The sequence below is a fragment of the Henckelia pumila genome, chromosome 4 (assembly GCF_033568475.1).
Source record: "Henckelia pumila isolate YLH828 chromosome 4, ASM3356847v2, whole genome shotgun sequence".
NCBI lineage: Eukaryota > Viridiplantae > Streptophyta > Magnoliopsida > Lamiales > Gesneriaceae > Henckelia > Henckelia pumila.
In genome coordinates, this window is record NC_133123.1 from 152,355,315 (window position 1) to 152,382,028 (window position 26,714).

Sequence of the window (26,714 nt, forward strand, 5' to 3'; positions counted from 1 at the left end):
AAAACAATGTCAATCATAAGGATGTAAAACTATGGTATGAATTTGGGGCTTTAGCCTCGGTTTATACAACTTCACCAGGCTTCCAGGAAATATCTCAGCTACCAAAATGGATTCAGGAAGCAGTCCAAGAAACATGGGCAAATAATGATCATTTGTCCAGAGGAGATGTGCTCGAGTTATACTTCTTTAGTGCAGCTCCAGAACCTACAGGGAAAGGATCACACGAGCCTTTTCATTTCATCAGGCTAAGGAGACCTGACATAAATAATCAAAGATTTATCAAGGATCCTATATCTGAAGAAATACCATTGGTGTCCACTTTTGGAGAAAATGAAATCTCAACCAGAAGGACATGGGGTATTTGGGTTTGTCTCACCGAGATGGACAAGGTCAAGTTTTCGTTCAAATTTTATCAGAATTCTTTGAACGGATCATTCCTGTTAAACACAATGACAGGAAAAACTACGGCTTTTGCGGAAGAACTCTTCGAAAAGAAGAGAAACTTTTTGTGGAACAACAAGCTGCCGGGGAGTAAAGAAACTCGCCGAAAATTTTGTAACATGGCTCATATTGGAAGATGGTCAGGAAATATCTGCCCAGAATGTCCAAACCAGAAGGAGCCAGAATTCGGAAAAACCTTCAAACCCCGAACGGATCGAAAAATTTTTTCCGAGACAAGCAAGGGTGGACAGGGACCACCAAAATCACGTTTTCCCAGGGGCCCACTGCAAAAGCAAAAGATGCCCCGACAGCAATAAAGAAGGCATGTGAGGAGAATAAATCCAAAAGGAAAAGTCAAGCATGTGACTCCTCCACTAGTAAAAGATGTCATCGGGCATGTGACTCGCCCACTAGCAAAAGATGCCATCAATAATGACATAAATAATTCAAGACAGCTGTAAGATTCCCTGAAGTTTCTCGGTGAAACACGTGGAGCTTCAGCTATAAATACAGGCATTTGAGGAAGCTGAAGACATCGATCATTCCCTTCAGTTTTCTTACAAATAAAATATTGTAATATTTCTCTTTCTAAGTTTGTATTTAGTTTTACTTTTATGTATTTCAAGAACCAGGTTACTATGAGTAGCTAAACTAGTTATCTCCTCCTCTTCAAAGGAGGTTGATTTATGTAATAATATGTTGTCTGAATAAATTTTCTAAGTCTCTTGTTCATCTATGCTTATATTTTATAATTAATCTTATATACCGTACGTCTTAAGATAGAAAACGAATTAAGGCTGTGCTGGGTGTCGTTGAAGGAGCTTGTGCAGAAACCATCTGTTGCGACTGCGTGGTTGAGGTGTGAGGAACACTTCGTAAAACTCGACAGATATGACCAGACGACACTATGGTCAAAGAGGTATTTAATTTTAATCTTACGGAAGCATGATGGGCTTATGCATAATTTTAATAAAATTGGGAAATAAATGGCAGAATAGGTATTATTTAGTTTCAAGGACATGTTCGAGACACTTTTTAATTATTAAGGGATATTTTCAGGACAAAAAAAACAAAAAGGATATAATCGGCTCGTTAGCGAAACTAGAGGGATATATTTAGGAATTATCTCGGTAAATACCTCATGAATTGAGGTGACCCATACCTAGTATATATAAAGATTAAGAAAATATACATAAAGCCGATCAAAAAAAGAAAAAGAAAATATACATAAAGACTATAGAATTATATATTTGTATACAAATATATGTAAATATTCATACGTAATTAAACATTGATATATAAATTTTGGAATGATGTTTATATATATATATATATATGTGTGTTTACATTCATATTAAAACCTTTTTCAAATTTTTAGAACTTTTTTTAAATAATTAATGATTTTTAAATTTGTTTGGAAAACAAATATTGTAAATATATGTATATAAAAAGATGCAAAGATTATGATGTTTTAATGCACATATATGTATATAAAAGATGCAATTAAGTAAATATTTCAATTTTAGTGTGGAATTTTTTATTTCCGGTTTTGGCAATATGATTTTGGCGAAAATTTGTCAAAAACGGCAAAAACTCGGTTATTATATATATATGTATGTATATATATATATATATATATATATATATATATATATATATATATATATATATACTGTAAGGATCTCAAAGATAACGGTTCGTATTTTTAGACATAGACGTAATTGATTATATATTGTTGACGTGGCAAATCATGGAACATTAGATCTATCATTGGGGTATTACCCATATACTAGGTTAAAATCTACCGAAAATCAATTGCATTTACACATGAGAAATTATTTCTCAAAAAACATGGTGTATTCTAAAAATATAAAATTTACAAATTTCGATATTAAATACCGTAATGAAACCATTCCTTTTTTATGTCATTGCATCACATGTCATTCACCTACAATAATAAAGAAACCGTAATTAATTTGGGCCACATTTATTTATCATGCTTAATTGAGTTTAACAAAAAATGTGTGGAGCTTGTAAATAATATTTTGTAATCAATAAAATATCTGTTAATAAATATAGAAATTTAGAGTACCTTCCATTAAACTTCTGGCATATCAAGTGCAGGCTGGTCAATTGCAAGCTCAAAAAGAGCCCTGGCACGTTCGGTTTCAGCTAAGGACCTTTCCAGCTCAGCATATTTGCTCCAGGCATAAGGATTCTCAGGTGACCATTCCAAATACTTTTCATACAATTTTCGACAGCGTTCGATGTTACCAAGTTGCAGCTCCATTTCAATGTACTTCTTAAATATCTGTTAATAAATATAGAAATTTATAGTAAAAACCAAGAGAAAAACCAGTAATAAAACAATCTATCACAGTCAACAAATCAGTTGAATCATACCTTATCTTTTGGAGCTCTACCAATTGCTGACCCCAAAATTCGTCGCGCCCGATCAATATCTAACTGACGTATTTCAAACTGTGCGGCCATCAACCAAATCTTTGCAAACGAAAATTTGTCGTGAGGAATCATCTTGAGACACAAGCTGCTTCATTTCAAAGTCAATCAGCAATATGTTTGATGGATCATAATTCCACACGAGTACAATATCAGGTATGAACAGGAAAATTTCAAAAGGAAGCATGGAAATGGATGCATAAATTTTTTCTGCTCATACCTCTGAATAAATTTTAAGCCGACAAGAGTTGACTACCAAACTCGCTTATAATAATCATTGAACTCAAGTGTCTTTGACACTACTTTCACATTAACTTGATCACGCAAAATTTCCTAGCCACATCCTCCTTCCATCCAAATCTAAATTATCTAATTCTGATAGAGAAAAGAATAGGAATTCATGGCATTTGAGCATAGTTCGTAATTTCGGGAGACTGGGGAACTTTAAATTTTTTTTTATAAAGTAAAAATGAGTTCCACAATTCTTGTGTTTTACGAGCTTATAAGCTGTTAGAACTTATTTTAAACTAAGTTGTTAAAGTGTTTGGATAAACTTATTTTAAATAACTTAAATATGTTGATGTGTTTGGTATTATAAGATCTTTTATCGTCGAAATTACCAAAAAGGGTATAATTATATGAAAATAATATTTCGAGTTATACATATATGAAAATAGTTTTAGAATAAAAATATATTTTAAAAAATAAAATTGTTATAATATTTTATTTTAGAAAAATTTATGTGATTTGGAATTTTTTTTAAAAAATAATATTTAATATTTAATAGGTGGAGGATATGGTGGAGATTTATTAAAATATTTAAGGATATTTTAGAGAAATAAAATGTTAAAATAAGATTTTTTGAAAAAAGTATCTCCCTTACTTTTTTAAAAATAGCTTATTTTAACATTCTATTTCTCTAAAATATCCTTAAATATTTTAATAAATCTCCACCATATCCTCCACCTATTAAATATTAAATATTATTTTTTAAAAAAAAATTCCAAATCACATAAATTTTTCTGCTCCGCCGTGATTTGGTAGATAGGCGCAGGAGTCTTGTTCTTGACTCTGGTTGGCCGAGGCAACATAACCCCCGTAAATCTGCGGGTTAGGAAACCCAAATTGGGGTACGCATCCTTCTTGCTGACCATTGGTGAAGACGGTAGGATTACACAGAGCCTGTATTAGCGTTTTACGATGAACTTGAAGAAGGTTTTGGCTGTGAATTGAAGAGGTCGTGAGTCGAGGAGGGATATTTAGGTAGAAGGGATTGAAATCTATTATATTTAAGAAAAAGGAGTGAAGACTTAATTTCCTTATATACCCCTTTATTTAACTTATTAAAAATAAAAAAAATTTATTAGTATTAAAACTTAAATCGATTCATCTGTAAATCTTTATCACACTCTTCTCTCTCCTTTATTTCTCTTCAAACTCTCGTCTCCTTCCCTCGTTTTCTTTCTTTTTCCAGATCTTATCTCACTATTCTTCTTTTCAAACTCTTTCAAAATAGATGAACAAAAATCTAATATGTTTTTTTAAATTATTTATTTAAAATATTTTTAAAAAAAATTAAATGGATCTACCGAAGCTTGGTTCTCCATGCTTGGGTCGACCCAAGAGCTTGGGTCGATTCAAGCTTGTGCTGCGGAAAGAATCTTCCGCAGCGCGCCGCGCGCTGTGGAAATCAATATCTGCAGCATGTTATGCGCGCTGCGGAAAGAAGCACTGTGCGCCGCGAAAAAACCAAATTTTATTAAATTTAGGATGCGAACATAAGAGGTTAGACTAATTATCAATTTCATAATACATGTTTGTTTTTAACGCATTTATTTTTATTTTTAACAGATCTGTTTGTCAAAAAAAATTAGGCACTTAAATAATTTTTTCGCTGCTAATTTCACAAATTTGACCAATATTTACATAATTTTGACCCGTAATTACATAATTTTGACCAATGATTTAACGATTATAATATATGATTATACATATTGTAACATATGAATCGACTGATTTGACGATTATATTATATGATTATATATATTGTATCATATTAAACGATTGATTTAACGATTATGTTATTTGATTATATATATTGTAAAATATTAATCAACCAAATTCACCAATCGAAGGATGAATTCAAGGTTTTATATATAATCGTGCAATTTATAATGTCTTCACTATTATGTTATATGATTACACATATTTTAATATAAGAATCAATTGATTTAACGATTATGTTATATTATTATACATATTGTAACATATTAATCAACTAAATTTACCAATCAAAATGATGAATTTAAGGTTTGATATATAATCGTGCAATTTATAATGTCTTCACGATTATTCTATATGATTATACATATTTTAATATAAGAATCAACTGATTTAACGATTATGTTATATGATCATGCATATTGTAACATATTAATCGATCAATTTTACGATTATGTTATATGATTATACATACCGTAACACATGAATCGACTGATTTCATGATTATGTCATATGATTATACATATTGTAACATATTAATCAACTGATTTTCACGATTATGTTATATGATTATACATATTTTAATACAAGAATCAACCGATTTCACAATTATATTATATGATTATACATATTTCAATATACAAATCAATTAATTTGACGATTATGTTGTATGATTATACATATTGTAACATATGAATCGAATGATTTCACGATGATGTTATATGATTATACATATTTCAACATAAGAATCAACTGATTTAACGATTATGTTATATGCAACTGATTCAACGATTATGCTATATGATTATACATATTGTAACATATGAATCGATTGATTTAACGATTATGTTATATAATTATACATATTGTAACATATAAATCGACTGATTTCACGATTATACATATTGTAACATATAAATCGACTGATTTCATGATTATTTTATATGATTATAATTATACATATTAATCGACTGATTTCACGATTATGTTATATGATTCCATATATTTTAAAATATAAAAATCAAAAAATCTCTATGATTTACCAAGAGATTTTTGGGTAGATCATCTACCAAAAAATTTTCATGGTCTATCCATAAAATTCTTGGTCGACCATGACCAAAAAAACTTCTCAGTCGATCATGGTCGACCCATAAAATTCTTGGTCGACCATGGTCGACCAACCAAGAGCAAGCAAAATTGCTCTTGATTGGTCGACCAAGAATTTTTCTCTTGATTGGATTGGTCGACCAACCAAGAGCAAAATTGCTCTTGGTCGACCCAAGAAGCTCTTGGGTCGACCAAGAGAAAAACTCTTGGTCAACCCAAGAGCAATTAGGTCGACCAAAAGCAATTCTCAACTTGAGAATTGCTTTTGGTCGACCCAAGGGGTTGACAAAAAGTAAAATATCTTGGTCGACCCAAGAGAAATTTGGGTCGACCTCTTGGGTTCGACCCAAGAGTTGTTTTTGGGTCGACCGAGAGCAAAAATCAATCGATCCAAGAACATTTTTTTGTTCTCTTCGACCTAAAACAGCAGCTTAAGCCAAGAGCAGCAACTTTTCTCGCCCAAGAGCAACACCAATTTTTTCAGTGATTCAAAAGTTGTTGTTCTTGGTAATTCTTGGGTCTTTTGGTCGACTCAAAATTTTTTTTGGTTGATCTATTTTGGGAACAAACGTGTAGAAATTTTGGGGAAGAAGATGACAAATTCTTAATTAACTTAACTAATTAATTTAATAGGTTTAGTTTTAGGTTAAGAGAGTCAACTCCCTTTTTCTTAAAAAAAAAAAGTCAAGATCCTTATTTTTTAAATACTACCTATGATAGTCCTATTTTTTTAACCAACCCGAGTGGAGGAAACCTAGAATGGCTTGTGTACGCGGCGATAAATAAGTTATCTTTTTATAATAATAATTAATAATTAATTAAGACATTGTTTGGTTTGGTGTATTATTAATACATATATAACTAATCTTATTCAATCTCGCTTTATTCTCGTCATATTATTTATACATCTATTAATTATTAATTTTACATCAATTAAATCTAAGAATTATTATCTATCCATCAAATCAAATAATGTATTAACACCATTATTTCTTATTTATTTTTAATTAATATTATATTACTTATCTATGTATTATTTATCATATCACTCAAACCAAACGGTGTCGAGTAGGACTTAAGATATAATATAATAATTATTATCATAGTAGGATTCTTATTAAACCGTTTGAGACGACGTGTCCTATCCATATTTATAACAGTAATTAATAATTTTGATTTGACATAAATATAGTTGATCCAAATAAGAGATATGTCATGTGATACCATCTCATAAAAATTTTTGTATTATTATTATTATTATTATTATTATTATTATTATTATTATTATTATTATTATTATTATGATGCAATCAATGATATATTATATTAAGAGTTCATTTTAATAATAAACAATCTATCTTTTTTTTAAAATAATAATTATTGTGCAATCATTTATTTTATTTAGAGCAGATATCTTATAATACGCTCTCATGAATTTTTATGTGTGATACGAGTCAATCATATTCATATTAATAATAGAAAAAATATTTTCCACATATTTAACCCAAATAAGAGATCCGTCTGGCAAACTTAATGTTTGGTACCGTCTCATGAGAGTTTTTGTCTTCTACTTCGCCACAAATTAATTAAAATTTTTGAAGTTTTTTTGTTATTTGACTTTACTATTTTATTTGACAAAAGCTTATATGAGACGGTCTCACGTGTCAATTTTGTGCTTGTTATTTAAACTAATCACATGAACTTTTCATCAAACCAGAGAACACTGTTAATATATAACAGAACCGAGGCATGTACGATATACAATTTTCTTAAAACAGATTCGTCCTCATGTGTATACTTTGAGGATGACAATGAATGACTGTATTCCAGGATACAATGACAGAACCTTGTAGTCACCTAGCACGAAGATACTACACTAGCGAACTGATAATTTTGTGAGATATGTCTGATACTTGGGTCGCCCATGAAAAAGTATTACGATTTATGCCAAAAGTGTTACTTTTATTATAAATAAATATAGGTAGGATTGACACGTCTCACAGATAAAGATCCATGAGACCGTATCATACAAGTTTTTATCGTTAGTTATAGGGTAGGAATAATAGATAATATTCTTAAGCATCAAAGTTTTAATTAATCAAAGTAACGGGTGATTACAAAGTAACGAGCGTGATGATACCAAAATTTTACCTCGGGTTCGGTCTGGTAGAGCGGATATTCAAATCTCTTCAAAAATGCATCGGGTCGGATCGGGTACGACGGTGTTCTGTACAGACAGAAACTTCGTTAGAGGGCGTCGAAGGTGTTTTCGGCATGATCCCTCCGACGTCTAAGTTAGTGTTCGAAAGATGAAGAGCGTGACAAAAGTAAGAGCAAGAGAATATACCTATGTGAATGTGTGAGCGAGCAAGAAGTGAATGTGTAAAACCATAAGAAATACCTATATTTATAGAGGCTGGAGGTGAGTTACTTTGTTAAGGTAGAATTTGTGTTAGAGTAGAACTCAGCTGTTATGGCAGCCAGGACTCTTGAGCCATTTAAATGGTTGATCAAATCTCGAATTTATCGTAAATTATCTTTATCTGTTAAAGATCCTCAAATATTTTCGATATCTAGGTCCTCACATATTGGGCCCAGGTCGGGCCTCTATGCCACCCTATTCTGGCTTAAACCAATGGGCTCAGTAACTAAGGCTATGCACCATGAATCACCTTTGATATTGAACTTTCATCCCGTCCTTAGGCCTCGTTTTATGCCCAGGTCGTGCATTTGCTCTGACCAAATAGGGCTTGGCCCCATGGGCTTAGCAACTAGGGCTTGGACTCTGAATTTTACCTTTTTGCATTGGCTGGATTTTTCTCAGCTTTGGGCCCTGGCATATGAATTTTGAACTAACTTTCCCAAATATGAGTTTGGGGTTTGGGTCAGACTAGACCCCAAATATTTATGGGGGCATTATTAGTACCTCCCCTTTCTGGTCTAGAGGAAGTGTGAAGTTTAGACCAAGGGGTCTGGTTGAGTCCCAAACTCAATGTGTTTTCTGTTTGTTAGTTCGAGCTGAGCAAATCAATGATTTGCACGGTTTTGGATCCTGATCCGCATCAACTTATGAATGAATGACCAAGATTCTCTAACGGTACGGTTCTTGAGACAAGTATAGTGACGTGGCCCATCCCGAACCATTGATTGGTTTCGTCATCCGAAGGCTGAGATTATTTCACTCCTATAAATAGGACGGTAAACATTTCATTTTTCACTTTCACAGCTTACGTCGTTACTCTGCTCCATTGTTTAGAGTGTTCCTGACCCGAGCTGTCCATTACAGACCCGTCCTGGTTTGCATGTGCATTAATTATCCCCCTCTTTTGTATGTCTTTTTTTTAAATAAATTAAATAGTCTTCTCCGAACGAAAACATAGTCCAGAAAATGGTAGCCTTTATAGAGACTTCCCCTCCCCCTGAGACACCTAGCGTTTTGGCTCTCCAGAGTCGGATGTCGACCCGGCCCATCCGAGACTCGGGAGGCAAAAATGCGGAAACTGCATGTACTTAGGAGTGATGAAGCTCAACTAACAGGGGAAGGTAAGCATTGGTTCGAGATTCTGGCCTCTAATCTTGGTCCAGATATGGGCCCGATCATTGGGTACAGGTCGGGAATTAATGCCCGATGCCTGCGATCTAGTGTTAAGATAGGACTTAATAAAGACAAATTAATATTGCCATGGTTTGTTTTTTAAATCCCTAAAATACTCTACCTTTTTAGCATGAAAACTACACTTGAGCGATTTTGTTCTTTTTTAAAAAAAAAAAAAACGACCATCAAAATTTTAATTATGATTTTAGTTTTTCAAATTTAATTTCTAATATTTTAACATAAATTTCAAAATATTTTAATTTTAATTTTAATTTTAAAGGGAATACATTTGAATTTGGATAATATTAAGAATAATCAAGAATTCAGAAAAATTTGCCCTGTGATAAATTACGTTAATTATAAATTTTTTTTTCACGAATTACGAATCTAAAATAAAATAAGGGTAAATTTGAGATTGAATAGAAAACGAACCAAGATATCAAATTTTGCTATTACAATTGTTTTAAATTAATAAATTGATTTGATATTTACACCTTATTTTATGTTATCTACTGTCTACACTTCAAAATAACGTAGTTTGGTAGAATAGGTGAACTATTGGCTAGAGATTAAAAGTTCGATTTCACCTACCATCTTCTTGGATTAGCCTGCCACATAGGACTTGTCTAGTATGGTTTACCTGACTAACGTAGTTTGCAGGCTATTGCGATAGTCCGGATTTTTACCAAGTGTACAATGAAAATAGCGGTAGTGGGTTCCCCATTAAAAAAAAAAAAGTAAAAAAGAAATAGAGCATTAATTATTTATATAGTAAGCATTGATTGACAAATCTTTAAACACTATAATTGGTGAACGACTCCACCAACACAACCGTTGCAGCTCAACTTCCAATAAACAACCACAAAACCATGCATCCAAACTACGTTCTCCACACACATATATATATATATATAAGCTAAAAGCCAATGTTCTTCATCCCCCATCACCATAACTCACGCTCATATATCCACCAAAAATTCCTAGCAAATGGCAAGCAACAAGCAGCGGGAAGATCTCCGCGAAAACGCCGAAATCGTCCATGGAGCCGAGGAGTGCTACAAGCACTCCCTAAAGATGCTGGAAGAACTGGGGTTTCCAAGAGGCGTGCTCCCACTCAAGAACCTCCAAGAGTGTGGCCTGGTGCGCGAAACCGGGTACGTGTGGATGAGACAGAAGGCCCCGTACGAGCATTTCTTTGCCGGGACGAATAGTGTTGTTAGATATGACACGGAGGTGACTGCATTTGTGGAGAAAGGCAAGATGAAGAAGATGAGTGGTGTCAAAAGCAAGCAGCTTCTTCTGTGGGTACCGATAGTCGAAATGAGCATCGACGAATCCGCGGGGAGCAAGATTTACTTCAAGACTCCGATGGGAATTGGGAGGTCTTTTCCCATTACTTCTTTCATGGATGAAGAGGAGAAGCACTTGTACTTGGAGAAAATATGTGAATCCATTGAGGCTTAAGTACATTTCACTACATGTGTTAATTTCCACCTATTTGTGTTGAATTTTATGCCATGTCTTGGCAATTGCAATTTTTATGTGACTTAAGTTATGCCATGTCTCCATATAATTATTTTAAAATTTTTATTTTATTTTACTTTATTTTAATTTAATTTGAAGTTGAATTTTATTTAAACTTTTATATATATCAATTTAATTGTTATCGATATGGACAATTGTAAACAATTGATAAATTGATATGGTGTTAAATATTTGAATGAATTCTAATAAAAAAAATTTAAATTAACCAAAAATCAGAAATATAAAAAATAATATGAGATTTATCGTTCTATATTTATGATTTTGCCGAATTTAAAAATTATCGCAAATAACAATAAATATGCTTTCATTGTTTTCTTAGATGAGAAGTTTATAATTGTTTGGATTGAATATTAGTCTTGTATTTGGTGGAAAGACGTATCATTTTGGTTCAAATTTGCTTTAACCTTTACAAGTAGTCTTTCCGGAGAATCTCGTATGAGTTGTTACTAGAATATCTTATAATGGAACCGAATCCTTGTATATCATATTGCATCAATCTTGCAAACATGAGACAAAGCCCCAAATAAGAGAGTCGAGACTCAATTATAACAAACATTTCCCTCGACTAAAAAGCGAAGGAAAAAACTTTTATGATGTATTACTAAACGATTTCATACAATAAGTAGAGCATGTATTTATCTTTCGAAACTTGCCTAAAAGAGGATTTATCCACGCATAGCGCATGGCTCATGTTGATTTTTTTTTTTTGAAAAAAAATTCGATTTCACCATATCCATACCATAACCCTGTCAACAAAACTAGCACTGGTGAGACAAAAGCCAAATCTACTCATATATATGCCCTCATGCCATCTCAACAAAGACATGAAAAATTAAAGATGCAAGGGCATGCTAATACAAAATGAAGTTCTAAAGCATTTATCATTACACTACAACACACTTTACACATCGACTCTACCGAAGTAAGGCGTGATGCTTTTACATAAATTGTGGGTCAACAGGCCTATCAAAACTCATAACTCAGATATCCGTTTATCCTCTCAAGCGGGCAATCAACTCATCCTGTTAACAGAGATGAAAGCAAAAGTGGTGTAAATAAAATTGATGAAGTCATTGCATCGTATGATAATTCATCACACTGGGACAAAAAAAGGTATGGGAGCTACAAATTGAATATAATAGAACTTGCCTTTTTTCCTTTCGGTGAGAGTCCTTTCTCCTTGAGAAGAGCACGAAGTCTTTCTACTGTCAAGTTCTGCAGATTTTTGTCAGCCACTTGGGAAGATCCCTCTACATATACGAAAATGTGCATTATTGTAATTTAGTCGCAACAAAATAATTAAAATCAGGGATAAACTATGGAAACAGAAAGCACTCCCTTTCTAGTTTCTTCAGCTATACCACATACATTATAAGAAGGAGAACAAATTCAATATTATTACACAGTACTTGAATCAAGGATTTCATTGCTTTGTGCAGCATGGGCTCCCTGCTCTTTTCTCAGGTTTAACCAAAGAGTTGGTTTCCCAGTCAAATCTTAAACTCACTAGATGCTTTTGAGCTTGTATCTCTATTTATTCTCACATGGAGTGGTCAACAAGCGAAAATAGAGCCATCAATGTTGTTTGCTTCGACTTAGAAGTATGAACATAAACCAAGATGTGATTTTTCAAGACGCTGTCTAATCGAAAAGCAAAAGTTCATTCACATGTTAGTGATATCAAACTTGCGTTCGCCTTCAGCTCGGCCCAATCCACCCATTTAAGATAAAGGAAAATGGTGGAATCACCACAGTAACACTTACTACAATTATATGATTCTTCAACTTGTATGAAGCTCAAATTATGAAGCCAATGCTCGTTCAACTCAGCTTAAATAATATCACACATTGAAGAACATCCAAGAACTTTATTTGTCCTAAGAATTAGATAACAGGCACTCCCTAAGAGTGCATAGAGGTGACTTACAAGAGGAAATCACTCCACCTTGCGAAGATTCGGGAGTCATAACAGTTGCATAATGCTCAGTTAATAAGCTGTCAAACAGAATACTATAAATATTTCACCTTGCAAGGAACCAAGCTGAGAGCTGGACATTGCCCTCTTCCCTGCAGCCTTACCGTCCAAAGCTCTGTCGGCAGTCCTGACAAGATGAGGAAGAGAGCAGGAACCAAAGGGTTACAAAGTGATTCATATAACTGTAGGGATATAGAACCTACTCACACTGCTAACACCCTAGTAAGATTGATTCATCACCTTTTCTTAGAACTCTGACCCGCAGCTGGACTTTTTCCATCTTTTACAGAAGAAGCAGCCTTATTCTTCAGCATAAGAGACCTGATCAGTATATTTGTCTGGTTTGTTTTTATGAGTTGGTCCTCTGATACAACAAGAACAAGGTGAAATATTCAATCTTCCAAATTAGCTATCAAGATGTTGGTATGTAGACAAAGTAAAATCTTCCAAGTATAACTATAAACAGCCTAATCGTCAGAGGCTGGCCGCGCCAAGTGATTTGATTGGCCACAAAAAAGTAAGCATGCTTTAACAGGTCCTAGCATCAAATAACACCATAAAAGACACATCGACAATTGCGAAAACAATTTATGGGCAGAAAGGCAAACTGTGAACTGTTCTTCGAGAAAAAAGAATGATCATATCCGAGATACATAATAATTAGCACTACAACATTTTTCTGCAGAACATAATCGTATTAATAATTAAAATATGTAACAAAGAACCTGGAGGTGATGTATCATGATCACAAACATATACCCGCATTCCACCCTGCAGAAATGTCCAACTTATAAACAACATAAAAAAGGTGAAAAAGTATGGAGATATTTGCAGGGAATTCAATGACCATTAAATATTCGCCTTCCCTATATATTTACAGAACCAAATAAGCAACCAACGAAAGATAGCAGAAAAAGCAAATATATTTGTGAAAAATAACACTCAAGTTTTAATGATACGGAGAAGATAAGAAACCAGGATACAATTTGGGTGTGTGTGACAGTCTGAGATTCAAGAATGTTTGGGAAAATTCTATTGGTCCCTTTTGATTCAATCGTTCTTGGCATTTATTTTCAGCCACATGTTTCATTCATAACATGAAACTTAGACGTATCAGATCTCAGCAAGAAACATTGGCTTGATCAGGTGACATCACATGCCTAAACAAATTCAACATGTGTGGGAACTCCAATATCAACATATCTGGAATATTTATCCATCACTTCGCAAGTTACCAACAAGTACTAGCTTTGAAAGGCTAAGTGCATTTACATAAACTGTCACAGAAGATCAAGTTGAGAAATCCGTCGTTATAGCCTTCTTTCATTATAATCTCCCAGTGTAAAACCGTTCATGGAATGCCCCATCTGCAATACTGAATACAGTGTTGATTTTCATCCTTTTAACTTTCCCCACTATACACAATGTTCCTTTATATGAGAGTCGGTGACCTTAATTCATGAGTCATGACTTAAGATATTTATCCAGAAACAATCCCCATTTTCTTCTCATAGTTCATTCAAACTAAACACATTGCTTAATTGTCGATAACTGCATTCAACTTGGTCAAATTTCACATTTTGTCAGCATCAAACTAAACACATTGCTTAATTGCCGATAACTGCACGTTAATTGCTCAAATACCAAAGGTTGAAAAACCTTTGAAGTTCTCAGAATTTACCAATTCAGACCAACACGATAGTAGCATATGCATTAAAGGATTAGTAATACATGCAATGAAGCAATCCTCTGTTAAGAAGGAAAAGAAACAAATTTAGGGTTAATATACCGGATTGGAGGAAAAGACCGTGGAGGAAAAGAGTCCGCGAGAGGGGAGGTTGGCCAGGAATTCGGTGGCTCTGCCGCCGGAGCCAGTGGCCGTATTGCCCGAATCAGGCGGCGAAGGTGCGGCGCAACCACCATCCATGGCGCCTTTTAATTTCACAATAAATTAAATTATATTTTCTATAAATAATTTTTAATACAATGTTAGAGAGCAAAAGGGAATTCCAATGATATTCTGACAATAGGAGGAAACCAGGCGGGTATATATACGTCGAAAATAACCCTAAATTTTTAAAAAATTTATTTGTTGCCAAAATCTCAAATTTCATCTCAAACTTGAAACAGTTAGAATAATCTTGATTTTGGTTATCTTTTGTCAAATTAGTTTTTGTTCGGCCAAGACACCATTTGTTATTTAGCATACAATATCGACACTTTTTTTATATTTTTATGTGTCGTTCGTTCGAACTAAAAATTCTTTTGTTACCTGTATCATGCACTTTATACATTTTTTTTCCATGAACCAAATATTGTCTTAAGAAGTAATGGTAGGTTGTAACTCAAAAACTTTACTATAATGCAATTTTTTTTTGAAGGAATGAAAACTTTTAAATATACAAGATATGTTATATGGATAGGATATTTTATCTTTTAAAAAAATGATATTTTATATTTAATAATGTAACATGCATTCATTTTTTTTTGGGTCAATAATTCAAATCCCTTGGAAACACTAAGGTCGATGTATTTGGGTCAATATGGACCCATCAAATTTGGGCTTTCCATCCAGAATTGTATAAAAATACAGGTAAAATGAAGTTGAGAGTTGTATATATTGGGAGCCCAACAAAAATATATGGTCTCGGATTTATTTCATCTATATATTGTGTTAATCTAATCCAGTATGCCTTCTTATATATAATTAAATATTAACTGGGCTTCATATTTTGTATTTAATATAAACATATAAATATAATCAAAATAAATAGATTATTTGATGGTAATTCAAATTTTATTGAAATGATTGGAATCGAGTGTATAATCAATAATTTGAGAAGCTGATGGGATTATATTTGCCCTTATATTATACTATAATAATATAATAGGTGACAATAAAATTCAATTTAAAATTTGGAAAGTAGACCAAGAGTTTGATGCTGATAAATACAAATTCAAAGATTAGAAAATAATTATATTTTTTTATTGTCCAAATCGATTTCAAGATCAAATATTTATCCCACAATCATTCCAATTAAAATTTTCATTTTTAAAACGGAATTGTTTAATTACAAGTCCCTTCAAATTTCCTACCAATCGCTATTCGATTTTAGCATTTTTAGTTATATAATATAATATTTATTTTGTGAGACGGGTTTGTAACCCAATTGGTCTCATCTGTTGGCCACTTGACTAACTCGAGTTCGAGTTATTCCGTATCCCTTTGTATGATTTATTTTTTATTATGCATTCATTTATACATACATTTCACCAATAGCTTTCGTTTGTTCATTCTTTGTCACCAAGATCATGGGCGGTTTCATGTAGGGACAAGGGGAGACTGCTGCCTTCCCTTGAATTTTTAGGTTAGTTTTTAAAAAATTGTACACGTAAATTATCAGTAATAAAAAAATTCGTTCAAATTCCTTTACCATTAACCAACAACTTATGTTTGAAGAGTATTGAGAAATTGTCTTTCTTTTTTATGATTTTAATTCATTTATATTGTTTTTTATCTGTATTTCAACTAAAATTTTCGTCAATTAATTGAATAAAAGATGAATATCTGAATGATAGTTAAATTATTTAAATTAAAAATTTTAATTTGTTAGAAATATTGTAAGTTAGATCTGAAATTCAAAAAAATATTATTTTTACTTCGTTATTATAATTTAATTTTTGTTATGGATGATTTTATATGTTTGTGTATTCTTTGATTTTTTCCCATCTTTGATAACAAAGATCTTAAATGTATAGAATTTGAGACCAAGTCTCGAAATCTTATAAGTCGAGGTTTCACGTCTGAGAAAAAAAATAAAATTCCATTTTATTATTTCATATTTCCAATCAATCAAATAGTTAAAATGTTAGTTTTAAATATTTCTCTAAATGGTTTCAAAAAAAAAAAAATCTCTAAATAAATAAATAAATTAGAGTTTTGAATCGAGATCCCTCGACCAAAACATGCATATTTTCTGTTCGTTAGTTGGACTTAGCCAACAACCATTGGCGGATTTTTCGAAGCTCCGACTTGTTTCTTCCTCGGTTCATAATCAGAGCTTTCCACTGGTAAAGTTCAGAATCTTTTGTTGTAAAATCCCTTTCATTCCCTTATTTGTTTCTGTTTTTTGGAAGAGTAATTCGATCTAGTCCTTCCCCGGCTGTGAGTTATGGATATTTCTGTGCCATTGGAACAAATTCAAAGTAGCTCAAGGCTTGCATGTTCGCTTACAAATTCAACAATCCTCAAACAAAAATTCCCACCTTCCGAGTGTTTTTCATTCGATAAGAGAAAATGCAGAGCACCCTTTTCCCAATTTCGGTGTTCCATGTTAGATAATGGATTAAGACCTCGACCTATGCCCAAACCTTTCAAAAGAGATGAGAAAATATTCAAGGAAGATAAAGAAAACATTTTGGAAGATACCCAGATGGCGAATTCAAGCTCTTGTTCTGGTATTTGTGGTCAAATTGAGAAGCTTGTTTTGTGTAAAAGGTACCACGAGGCTCTTGAATTGTTTGAGATTTTGGAATGCGAGAATAGTTTTGATGTTGACAATAGTACTTATGATGCACTGATAAGCGCTTGCATTGGTCTGAGATCGATAAGAGGTGTCAAGCGGGTGTTCAGTCATATGCTTGATTCCGAGGTTGGTCTGGATTTATATATGATGAATAGGGTGTTGGCGATGCACGTAAAATGTGGTATGATGATTGATGCACATCATTTATTTGACGATATGCCGGAAAGGAATTTGGTTTCTTGGAACACGATGATCTGTGGACTTGTGGATTCCGGTAACTACGTAGGTGCGTTCAGGTTGTTTTTGATGATGTGGGAGGAGTTCTCGGATGCTGGGTCTAGGACATTCGCAACCATGATTCGAGCATCTGCTGGACTGGAACTGATTGGTATTGGCCAGCAGTTGCATTCCTGCGCTTTGAAGATGTGTGTGAGTAAGGACACTTTTGTGTCATGTACATTGATTGACATGTATAGCAAGTGTGGTAACATCGAGGATGCAAGATTTGTGTTTGATGAAATGCCAGAAAAAACCACTGTAGGATGGAACAGTATTATTGCGGGTTATGCATTTAACGGTTATAGTGAAGAAGCATTGAGCATGTACTATGAAATGCAGGATTCTGGCACCAAAATGGATCATTTTACTTACACAAATATCTTAGCAGTTTGTACAAGGCTAGCCTCATTAGAGCATGCCAAACATGTTCATGCTGGTCTAATTAGGAATGGCTTTGAGTCAGATATGGTTGCTAATACTGCACTTGTGGACTTCTATAGCAAATGGGGAAGGATAGCAGATGCTCGAAATGTCTTTGAAAAAATGCAGCAAAAAAATATCCGGTCTTGGAATGCCTTAATATCTGGATATGGTAATCATGGAAGGGGAGCTGAGGCAGTTGAATTATTTGAGCGCATGGTTCATGAACGAATGATGCCCAGTCATGTTACTTTTTTGGCAGTTTTGTCTGCCTGTAGCTATTCGGGGCTCTCTGATCGTGGGTGGGAAATATTTGAATCTATGAGTAGGGACTACAAGGTGAAGCCTCGGGCAAAGCACTATGCTTGTATGGTTGAACTATTAGGCAGAGAAGGGCTCTTGGATGAAGCTTTGGCATTTATAAGAAATGCTCCGTTTAGACCTACGAAAAATATGTGGGCTGCATTGCTCACATCTTGTAGGGCCCACAAGAATTTTGTGCTTGGTAAATATGCAACCGAGCAACTGTACGGAATGGAACCAGAAAAGCTCTCTAATTATGTCGTGCTTTTGAATATTTATAATGGTTCTGGAAAATTGGAAGAAGCAGCAGAAGTTTTCCAAACCTTGAGGAAAAAAGGCATGAGAATGGTGCCTGCTTGTACTTGGATAGAAATAAAGAAGCAGCCGAATGTTTTCTATACTGGAGACAAGTCCCATCCTCAAACGAAGGATATATATGATCATTTAGATTACATCATGCTGCAAATCTCACGGCGTGGATATGCTCCCGAGGCAAATAATATGCTTCCGGATGTTGATGAAAGAGAACAGTTGATGACAGTTCATCATAGTGAAAAGCTAGCAATTTCGTTTGGGCTTATTAATACTCCCAGTTCAACTCCTTTGCAACTTGTCCAGAGCCATAGAATTTGCAATGATTGCCACAATGCTATCAAACTTATTGCCTTGGTTAGCAAACGAGAAATTGTTTTCAGGGATGCTAGTAGATTCCATCGTTTTAAAGATGGCAGCTGTTCTTGTGGAGATTACTGGTGACATGCATTTTGCTAATTTTGTAAAACAACGAGACAAATAGCTTCTTGTTTTTTCAATATGATTGTGGAACATAAATTGTTTGATTATAAGATTCTCCATACTAATTTTGTATCCTCTGGGAATGAGTCTTCCTTAACCATGTTCTTTGGTCACTTCTGATTGTAGCTGAGTAAGTGAGGATGATGTAGGTTGGCATTTTTGCAGGGTTTCAACTTTAATTCCGTCGTTGTTTATGGGTAGAACTATATTTTTCCCCTTCCGTGCATCTTTCTCTGTCCTTGCTTTTATATCTAATAACTTGAAGAGTGTCCATTTATTTTTATTAGTGTTATTTGAAACATTATCTGATACCCTGTTCTAGAATGCGTTCACTCATTTTCCATTACCATTTCCTATCTCCGTTGTGGTATGCCATCATATTGGGTAGGGTAAGCTTACAGGTGATATCTTTGATGGAAAAATTGGGACTTTCTGTTCATTTCAAGTTAGTTCGTCAACCATTAAAACATATTTGTCAAATTTCAAAACTTGAAGGAGATCAGTCCTACCATTTTTCAGCACTCCGGCAAGGCTACTTTACCGCCGGTATCTTCTTTGCTATGGAAGGTGAAAGCCATTTAGTTGTGTCTTGTTACGTGGCAATATTTTTTATTTCTCATCATGTTACTCTTTTACTGAAGCAGTCACTTAATGACTCAAACTCAATACCCGTGCTTTGAGAAATCATGTTCTCTACCATTGGTTATTTGGTGGATCACAAAAAAAACCTAAAAAATTCTTGAATCTTTTGAACTTGTGTGCATTTTTTCACTGTACACAGTTTGATATAAAGTTTGTATCAGTTGAACTACACAAACTACTTTGTCACACATTCACACATCCTAGTTCAATTGAACTTTGTCACCATGGAGGGGGTTTTGGGATTATCACCCCATGCATTTGGTGGCATCGTGATCTTGTTAAAAAGCTCAATGGATGAATAGTGATACGGCATTAGCAAAGATAAAAGGACTACGATATTCAGGTGTTCCTGTGTAATTATAATTAGGTGAATTGAAATATGTACTCTTAGCAGACTGAAATAATTCAAAATTTACATATGTTAAAAAAATGCTTCTTCTGACGTCAAACTATGAAATCTTTTCACATATCTTGGAATTAACCAACTTGTGTCTATCGGCTCTTGATAACAGCAAATTCTTGATAGCTAGATGACTGAAGGTCATCATCATTCTGTGTCATGCCATAACATGTCACGAGTATCGACTCAACCTCTCCTCCGATGAGAATCAATCAATATCAGCGGCAACAATGGTGGAAGGAAACTTCTTTTGCACAGGGACCATGTTTTTATTTTGCACTCAGAAAACATATGCTATTTATTTTCCATATATACAAACTGGCGCTTGTGCCCTTTGTTATCTCCTTTGAAGATGAGCATTACGTTGATTCTCTGCAATAAAGTTTTATCCTGTTCAGTGATTTATTGATTACAGAGAACAACATGAGATCGCGACTTGCTTTTGTATGCTCCCTCCCTGAAGCGTTAGCATCAACAGGAATCGAGCCAAGAGAGTTTGCATTTAGGTCCTCATGGGCGATTAGGAGCATTAACAGAATGCTGTACAACTCCGAAGGCTCTTGGGAATTCCGGAGAAAATGAAAATCAGTTGATCTTGCATGGTTCACATTTGAAATACCATCAGATCTCACTAAATGTCTCGTGGATAATACTTGACCTAGGTAATAGTTTTAAGTTGATTAGACCACCATGTGCTCAACATAAGGATTAAAAATTCTTCGTGGGAAAACGAAATATTCGATCCGTTATATCTTATTCGACATGGTTTATAGTTTCCCAGGCTGAAGGCGTTGAAAATTATTCATGATGTTGTATCCCTTAAATGATCTTTCTATTTTATGTATTATCATGCATTAATTGTTGTGATTTCCTTGTGTTTAATGTGCCAGAGAGACACAAATGGATTGACACCCAGGAGTTCCCCTACTAAGTAATACTAATGGATGGGCGGAATGGAGCAAAGTGAACGGGAGCAAAAGCAGCTAACCCCGATTCATGGAGTGGAGGGGAGTCCATTTTTTCCCCTTCCCTTATCCAGGACAAGTCTTTGAAAGCAGAAGAGAAAAGTGACTTGCTAGCTGGTTGAATTGTGCTGGATCTCACCAATATGACTAATTCAAAGATTGATGTGAACTGCTCAAAAAATAGCCACAGGTGATATTCATTTGCCTTTTTTTAAAAAATCTTTTCTTAATTTGGAGGGCCTGGAATCGTTTTATAATGACAGTATCAGCAGCGAGCACTTTTATCAGAATTATATGAGAGAAAGTTGATACAAAGTTCTTAGTCTCCTTGAGTGGAGGCTCAGGGCTGTTGACAGTATTAGATTTATTTAAATTATTACATATATGTCATCATAGGTATATGATATAAATTTACATATTACTAAGCGCACTTTCCAAAAAGTCTGCAATACCCAGAATATATATTGCTCATTCTTGTATTTAGAAATTTTTTTATCTCACTTTTTCTAAAGGGTGAAAATCCCGTGTACCCTTGATATATAATTGAACAGAAGTCATGGAAATTTAGTAAGTTACCACTGGGATAAAATCTGAATTAAAAAAATATCGATTATAACCCTAAACTTATAAGGCCAAACCATGAAGTTAAAAAACTGATATATAATTTCAAAATACTCTTGAACAATCTAAAAAAAGGGGAAACGAATGATACAAGACTACGAACTTTTTCCCATAAGGCAATGCTTTTGCGCGATTATCTCGAATACGTATACTCTCCACATGTGTCATACATATGTATATACACAAAGTGATATAACTTGGACCACCACAAAAAACTGTCTAACAAGTGAAGAAAATGCAAGTAAACGCTTTGTGATACTACAACCATTGCAAGTGCTACTAATTGTCACTAAAGAATGGTGTAACACAACACTTTTTATATTCATTCCGTGGACCATATTTAATTTATTTGATATATATTTCAACTATACATAAGTACGTGTAATTTGAAGACTTTGAAATCAATGATGAAGCACTTTATGGTTTTAACTTTATTGCTTCTAATAATAAAGCATATATCCCACTCCCAAACTGTTACCGCCATGGTGTTATCCACATTTCTAATTTGTCAGTGTTTGAGTCCCACAAAAAATGAAAACTTGCCCACCTTCAAAAGTCCTCTGCCATGTTCTCTGCACTACTTTATATAAATAGTTCATTTTAATGAACAACCTCAAACTTTTATCTGTGCCTCAAAAAATTTTAACTTTCTCGGAATTTGACCTGGTAGTGCAAGTCTTTGTATTTTGTGATCAGATATGAATTATAATTATTGCAATTATTCAGTTGATAATGAAATATTTTGTGAGTTTTTCATATAAATCTAATACTGGGCCTTGTTCATTTTACTGTGGAATGAAATGCTGACATTTTGAAAAGACAAATGTTAAGGATTTGTCATAATATTTATGCTGAGGATCACTCAATAACATGCATGGTCCTATCTCTTTCCTGTGTTTGCCTTTATGAAAATTAAATTTGATTGAATTCGAAACGGGTGGATGTGCTGAATATATCAAATACGCTGGTGACAGATAGTGTAGAATACAGAAGCTGTCATATTCAAAAAACAAATGATTGATGAATGTTGGTATCAAGAAATGTAGCATTGGACCATTATTTTGTCTATTTTTTCATACTTCGAGATATAAATCATTCACAACACCAATGGTTCAAAAACACCAGCATAATTCATCTGTCAATCTTTTTACATTTTCTCCCTGAAGTTTTAGTTACCCATTTTAATAATTGTCACGTGTATCCATCAGTCATATAACACTATATATGTATATATATATATTTGTTTGGTTCGAATTATATTCGTAGTAGCTCTTGAAATTCCAATATTGGCTGTATTGGGGTCTGGGGATGACAACATGCATGTGAAAAGTTAAAGGAAAATAATATTCATTCACCAGATACTGCATCTGGTTCAGCACTCGGTGAGGACGCTACGACATTGATAAGCTGTGTGGGTGAATAATATTTGATAATTTTAGGGTCAGGCTTTTTTGTTCCCATACCTTGTTGCTGCTATACGTGCAAAAGTAAGAGCAACTTTTAAAAGGACCAAAACTATTATATGACATATTTGGTGTTGTGTGTTCACTAATTATTTTGTCATGGCACTATCCTATTGTGTGTATATGTGTGTGTGTGTTTCATTTTGTTTGGATTTCACTTAATTCTGGTTTTATGCATATTGAGATTCTGAATTGAAAATTGTGAAAAAATTTACTACCGTCATCGCCTAGTCCACCGGCTGAGACACTCAAACATCCGTGCCTGTTCATGCTATCCTGCTCTGTTCCCAAGTCTCCATAGTGATTATATGTCTCGTACCCACTCCACAATTGTTTACGAAATGGCATACAAGTTTCAAAGGCTCTATTATCTGATGTTCTAATTAGTTTCAGGCTTTACACAATAGGTGTTGCCGACAAATCTTTCGAGCCGTCCCCGTCATTCTATGTTGACCCCAGCTCAGGCCGGCTTTTTGGAACGCCTTTATCATCTCGCTGATGGCCCTAATCAGAGTATCGTTGAACGTTGTGACTTAATACCAATGTATGACCATGAGATCATTTCTCAAGTGTGTAAAATCTGATGGGATGTGATCAAGAATCTTACAAAAACAATTATTCAGATGGAAACATGTCAAATGGGTAGCTGTTACACACTGTTAACAGTGTTAGTGATGTTTTTAGTAAGACTTATAATCTTATCCTGAAAATGTATTGTGTTTCTTTTATGTGTTGGGTTTCCAGACATGGATAGTGGGTGTTTGGTTTTTGGGTGAAGTAAAGTTAAGAAGTTGAATACAATTGTATACAGCTATGCTGTCCTCTTCTCACTGAATTCTTGTTTGCTTTTTGTTCTCATTCATTTGCCTTTTCTAACCCCATAAGGTTCTAAACTTGACTATGACCATATCAAACTTCTACAGAGTCTGTAATTTTCACCAAGATTCATCACTCCGCCTTTTACGTTGTTCGTCGAAACAGTCGCGGCCGTTATTATTTAGATTTAATTTGTTTCCACAAATTTTTTGATTCATTGATGGGTAGAAGTTGCACTAATGCGTGAATTACTGTTGGGGTGTGTGATATTGAAGAAGAACCAAGACAAAAAAGATTCATTTTTTCATATTCACACAAAAAACATGTATTTTTTTTTTATTTGAGTGTATGTAAACATAAAACGATGATCAATGAAAATTTTATGTACATTCAATGCATTTTATTTTTTCATATTAATTCAAGATATAGATATTAATGAAATTCAAGTATATATTTTTTTATGTGATTAAATTTATGTTCGTTGTATAAAAAAAAATACTCTTTAAAATAATGATCAATAATTTATCGATTAATTAATACTTCTCTAAATTAATAAAATATATATCATGTTCTTTAACAATATTAATTTATAAAAGTTTAGTGAAAATCTGAAATAAAATGCTTTACATGAGAATTGCCAATTATAATATTGTCATTAGCTTTCCCTGGCCTTATACTACCCAACGATTTATGTTTAACGTTGATTTTAAAAATGAAAATTTGGCAGACTTGCATTAATCTACAACATGGGAAGTCGAACATCTTGATTGAGTGGGAGCGGAATGGATCGGAGTTGAAATTCAATATTCAATATATAATTAATTTACAAATGACCTAATTATATTATTAAAAAAATTATACAAACGTTACATTAATAAAAAATTTGGGTAAATAAAAAAAAAGAAGAAGCCTGATAAATTCGTGATTGTTTTTTTAATCTTTATCGTCTATGAGAGAGATCATGTCATCAAAGTAAAACTTTTTTTTTTAATAGCGATTTGTATCTTTTGACCCCTGAATTTACTTAATAAAAGCTCAACTAAATGTACAAATTTTGCTAAGTTCAAGTACTACACCATAGGAATGGACTCCATTAATTCTTTAAATGAACCTTTACAATAAACTAGAATTAAATGTAGTGATACCAAAAACCATAAAATCATGTAGATGATCTCTATACATGTGAATATATTGTGTGCTGCATTATTAGCTCTATGAGTATTCATTCACACTTGAATACTTCCAATATATTCTGATTACATCGAAGAAAACATCTCAGATTCTGTCGATAAATAGAACTAAAAAAGATTCAAGAACTCATTCAAAAAAAAGATTCAAGAATTAAATTAAACCACCTCAATAGAGATGCAATTCATGCTAACCCCAATCCACCTTTTTTTTTTTTTAATTAATTCATCAATTCATACCTCCAAATAATACTTGATGATCAGTAATCTTGAATCCACCCAAACATCAGCCGCTAACCATTTATAACTTTGAAATGTTTTTTGAAGATCATTTCAAGGCCTAAACTTGATCCTACAAGATTGGCAGGTGATCTCCATACACGTCGAATCGATCTTTCGAGTCGCCCTATCCTTCATTTTCTCCACCCTCTCCACCTCCTCTCGAGCCCTCTCCCATATGTTGCGTGCGCGTGCAAACTCGGCTTGTGCTAGCTCCATCTCCCTCCTAGTAAGCTCCCTTAGCCGCTCCGCGTACGATTTCTCCATCGACGCTAGGCGAATCTGCTCGGCTGCTTGCCACTTTAGAGCTTCAACGCAGCTAGGATCTATCATCATATGATCATTGTAGCTATGATCTCTTACTTTTGATCTTATTAGCACACGGCTATTGTCCGAGGGCGGCTTGAGCACCGGTGACATGCTTATCGACAGCTTGAGGTCTAGCGACGGAGGCTCGAAATGATCCATCGATGATGATCGGTATCTCCCGGACGAATCCGACGGCCAAGATGGAGGAGGATATGATGAAGAGGCGGCTACTGCATGATGTGGAATGCTGGAGAATAGTTGCATTTCTTGATGGTCTTCTTCCATGGAAGAATAATGTGACATTATTAATATATATGTATTGTATTTTAGAATTATTATTAATATGGAATGGCTAAGGGTTTTTTTGAGAGAGTTAGGCTTATAATAATATGAAGTGGAAAGAAAATAGGGCAACATTTATAAGCATTTCCCACAAAGGGTTAATTTCAAATATGCCCATTTTATTCGATCTCCATGCAAGAAAAAGGACCGGGGGACCAATAACATTAGCAATGTATGCCGTACAATCGCATGATCCTATGTATTTGATGGATCTTGGGACTAGATCTTTTGTGTGTTAAAAAA

General features: G+C 33.9%; 4 protein-coding genes and 1 long non-coding RNA gene across 7 annotated transcripts; 2 read left to right on the top strand and 3 right to left on the bottom strand.

The window, feature by feature from the left end:
* Positions 1-2,295: 2,295 nt before the first annotated feature.
* Positions 2,296-3,105, bottom strand: LOC140894507 (uncharacterized). The gene is made up of 3 exons (XR_012153846.1): positions 2,845-3,105; positions 2,534-2,752; positions 2,296-2,389 (listed from the first exon to the last, which is right to left on the bottom strand). It is a non-coding gene; the product is annotated as an uncharacterized lncRNA (long non-coding RNA).
* Positions 3,106-10,557: 7,452 nt separating this feature from the next.
* On the top strand, positions 10,558-11,152 carry LOC140894318 (uncharacterized). Its single transcript, XM_073302794.1, has one exon. It carries the CDS (start codon positions 10,592-10,594, stop codon positions 11,066-11,068), a length of 477 nt encoding a protein of 158 aa, XP_073158895.1. The 5' UTR covers positions 10,558-10,591; the 3' UTR covers positions 11,069-11,152.
* Positions 11,153-11,866: 714 nt separating this feature from the next.
* Positions 11,867-15,150, bottom strand: LOC140866466 (protein LOWER TEMPERATURE 1). The gene is made up of 6 exons (XM_073271456.1): positions 14,914-15,150; positions 13,850-13,895; positions 13,365-13,488; positions 13,175-13,251; positions 12,299-12,399; positions 11,867-12,171 (listed from the first exon to the last, which is right to left on the bottom strand). Exons 1-6 carry the CDS (start codon positions 15,049-15,051, stop codon positions 12,142-12,144), a joined length of 516 nt encoding a protein of 171 aa, XP_073127557.1. The 5' UTR covers positions 15,052-15,150; the 3' UTR covers positions 11,867-12,141.
* Positions 15,151-17,074: 1,924 nt separating this feature from the next.
* Positions 17,075-24,315, top strand: LOC140861728 (pentatricopeptide repeat-containing protein At5g50390, chloroplastic). 3 transcript variants are annotated; one of them, XM_073264746.1, is made up of 3 exons: positions 17,075-21,151; positions 21,380-21,644; positions 23,926-24,315. In XM_073264746.1, exon 1 carries the CDS (start codon positions 17,297-17,299, stop codon positions 19,406-19,408), a length of 2,112 nt encoding a protein of 703 aa, XP_073120847.1. In that variant the 5' UTR covers positions 17,075-17,296; the 3' UTR covers positions 19,409-21,151; positions 21,380-21,644; positions 23,926-24,315. The 3 variants fall into 3 exon arrangements, with proteins under 3 accessions (XP_073120847.1, XP_073120848.1, XP_073120849.1); XM_073264747.1 differs by having other exon boundaries at positions 23,932-24,315; XM_073264748.1 differs by having other exon boundaries at positions 23,946-24,315.
* Positions 24,316-25,562: 1,247 nt separating this feature from the next.
* LOC140865852 (uncharacterized) lies at positions 25,563-26,496 on the bottom strand. The gene has a single exon (XM_073270672.1). It carries the CDS (start codon positions 26,430-26,432, stop codon positions 25,875-25,877), a length of 558 nt encoding a protein of 185 aa, XP_073126773.1. The 5' UTR covers positions 26,433-26,496; the 3' UTR covers positions 25,563-25,874.
* Between the last annotated feature and the right edge of the window lie 218 nt (positions 26,497-26,714).

Bases quoted from the DNA above. Each gene is read 5' to 3' on its own strand.
- LOC140894318 (XM_073302794.1), top strand. From the start codon at position 10,592: ATGGCAAGCAACAAGCAGCGGGAAGATCTCCGCGAAAACGCCGAAATC.
- LOC140866466 (XM_073271456.1), bottom strand. From the start codon at position 15,051: ATGGATGGTGGTTGCGCCGCACCTTCGCCGCCTGATTCGGGCAATACG. The intron at 13,489-13,849 runs GTTCTTTGTTAC...TTGTTGTATCAG, and splicing joins TCATGATACATCACCTCCAG to AGGACCAACTCATAAAAACA. The intron at 12,400-13,174 runs GTGAAATATTTA...TCGTATATGTAG, and splicing joins TCAGCTTGGTTCCTTGCAAG to AGGGATCTTCCCAAGTGGCT.
- LOC140861728 (XM_073264746.1), top strand. From the start codon at position 17,297: ATGGATATTTCTGTGCCATTGGAACAAATTCAAAGTAGCTCAAGGCTT.
- LOC140865852 (XM_073270672.1), bottom strand. From the start codon at position 26,432: ATGTCACATTATTCTTCCATGGAAGAAGACCATCAAGAAATGCAACTA.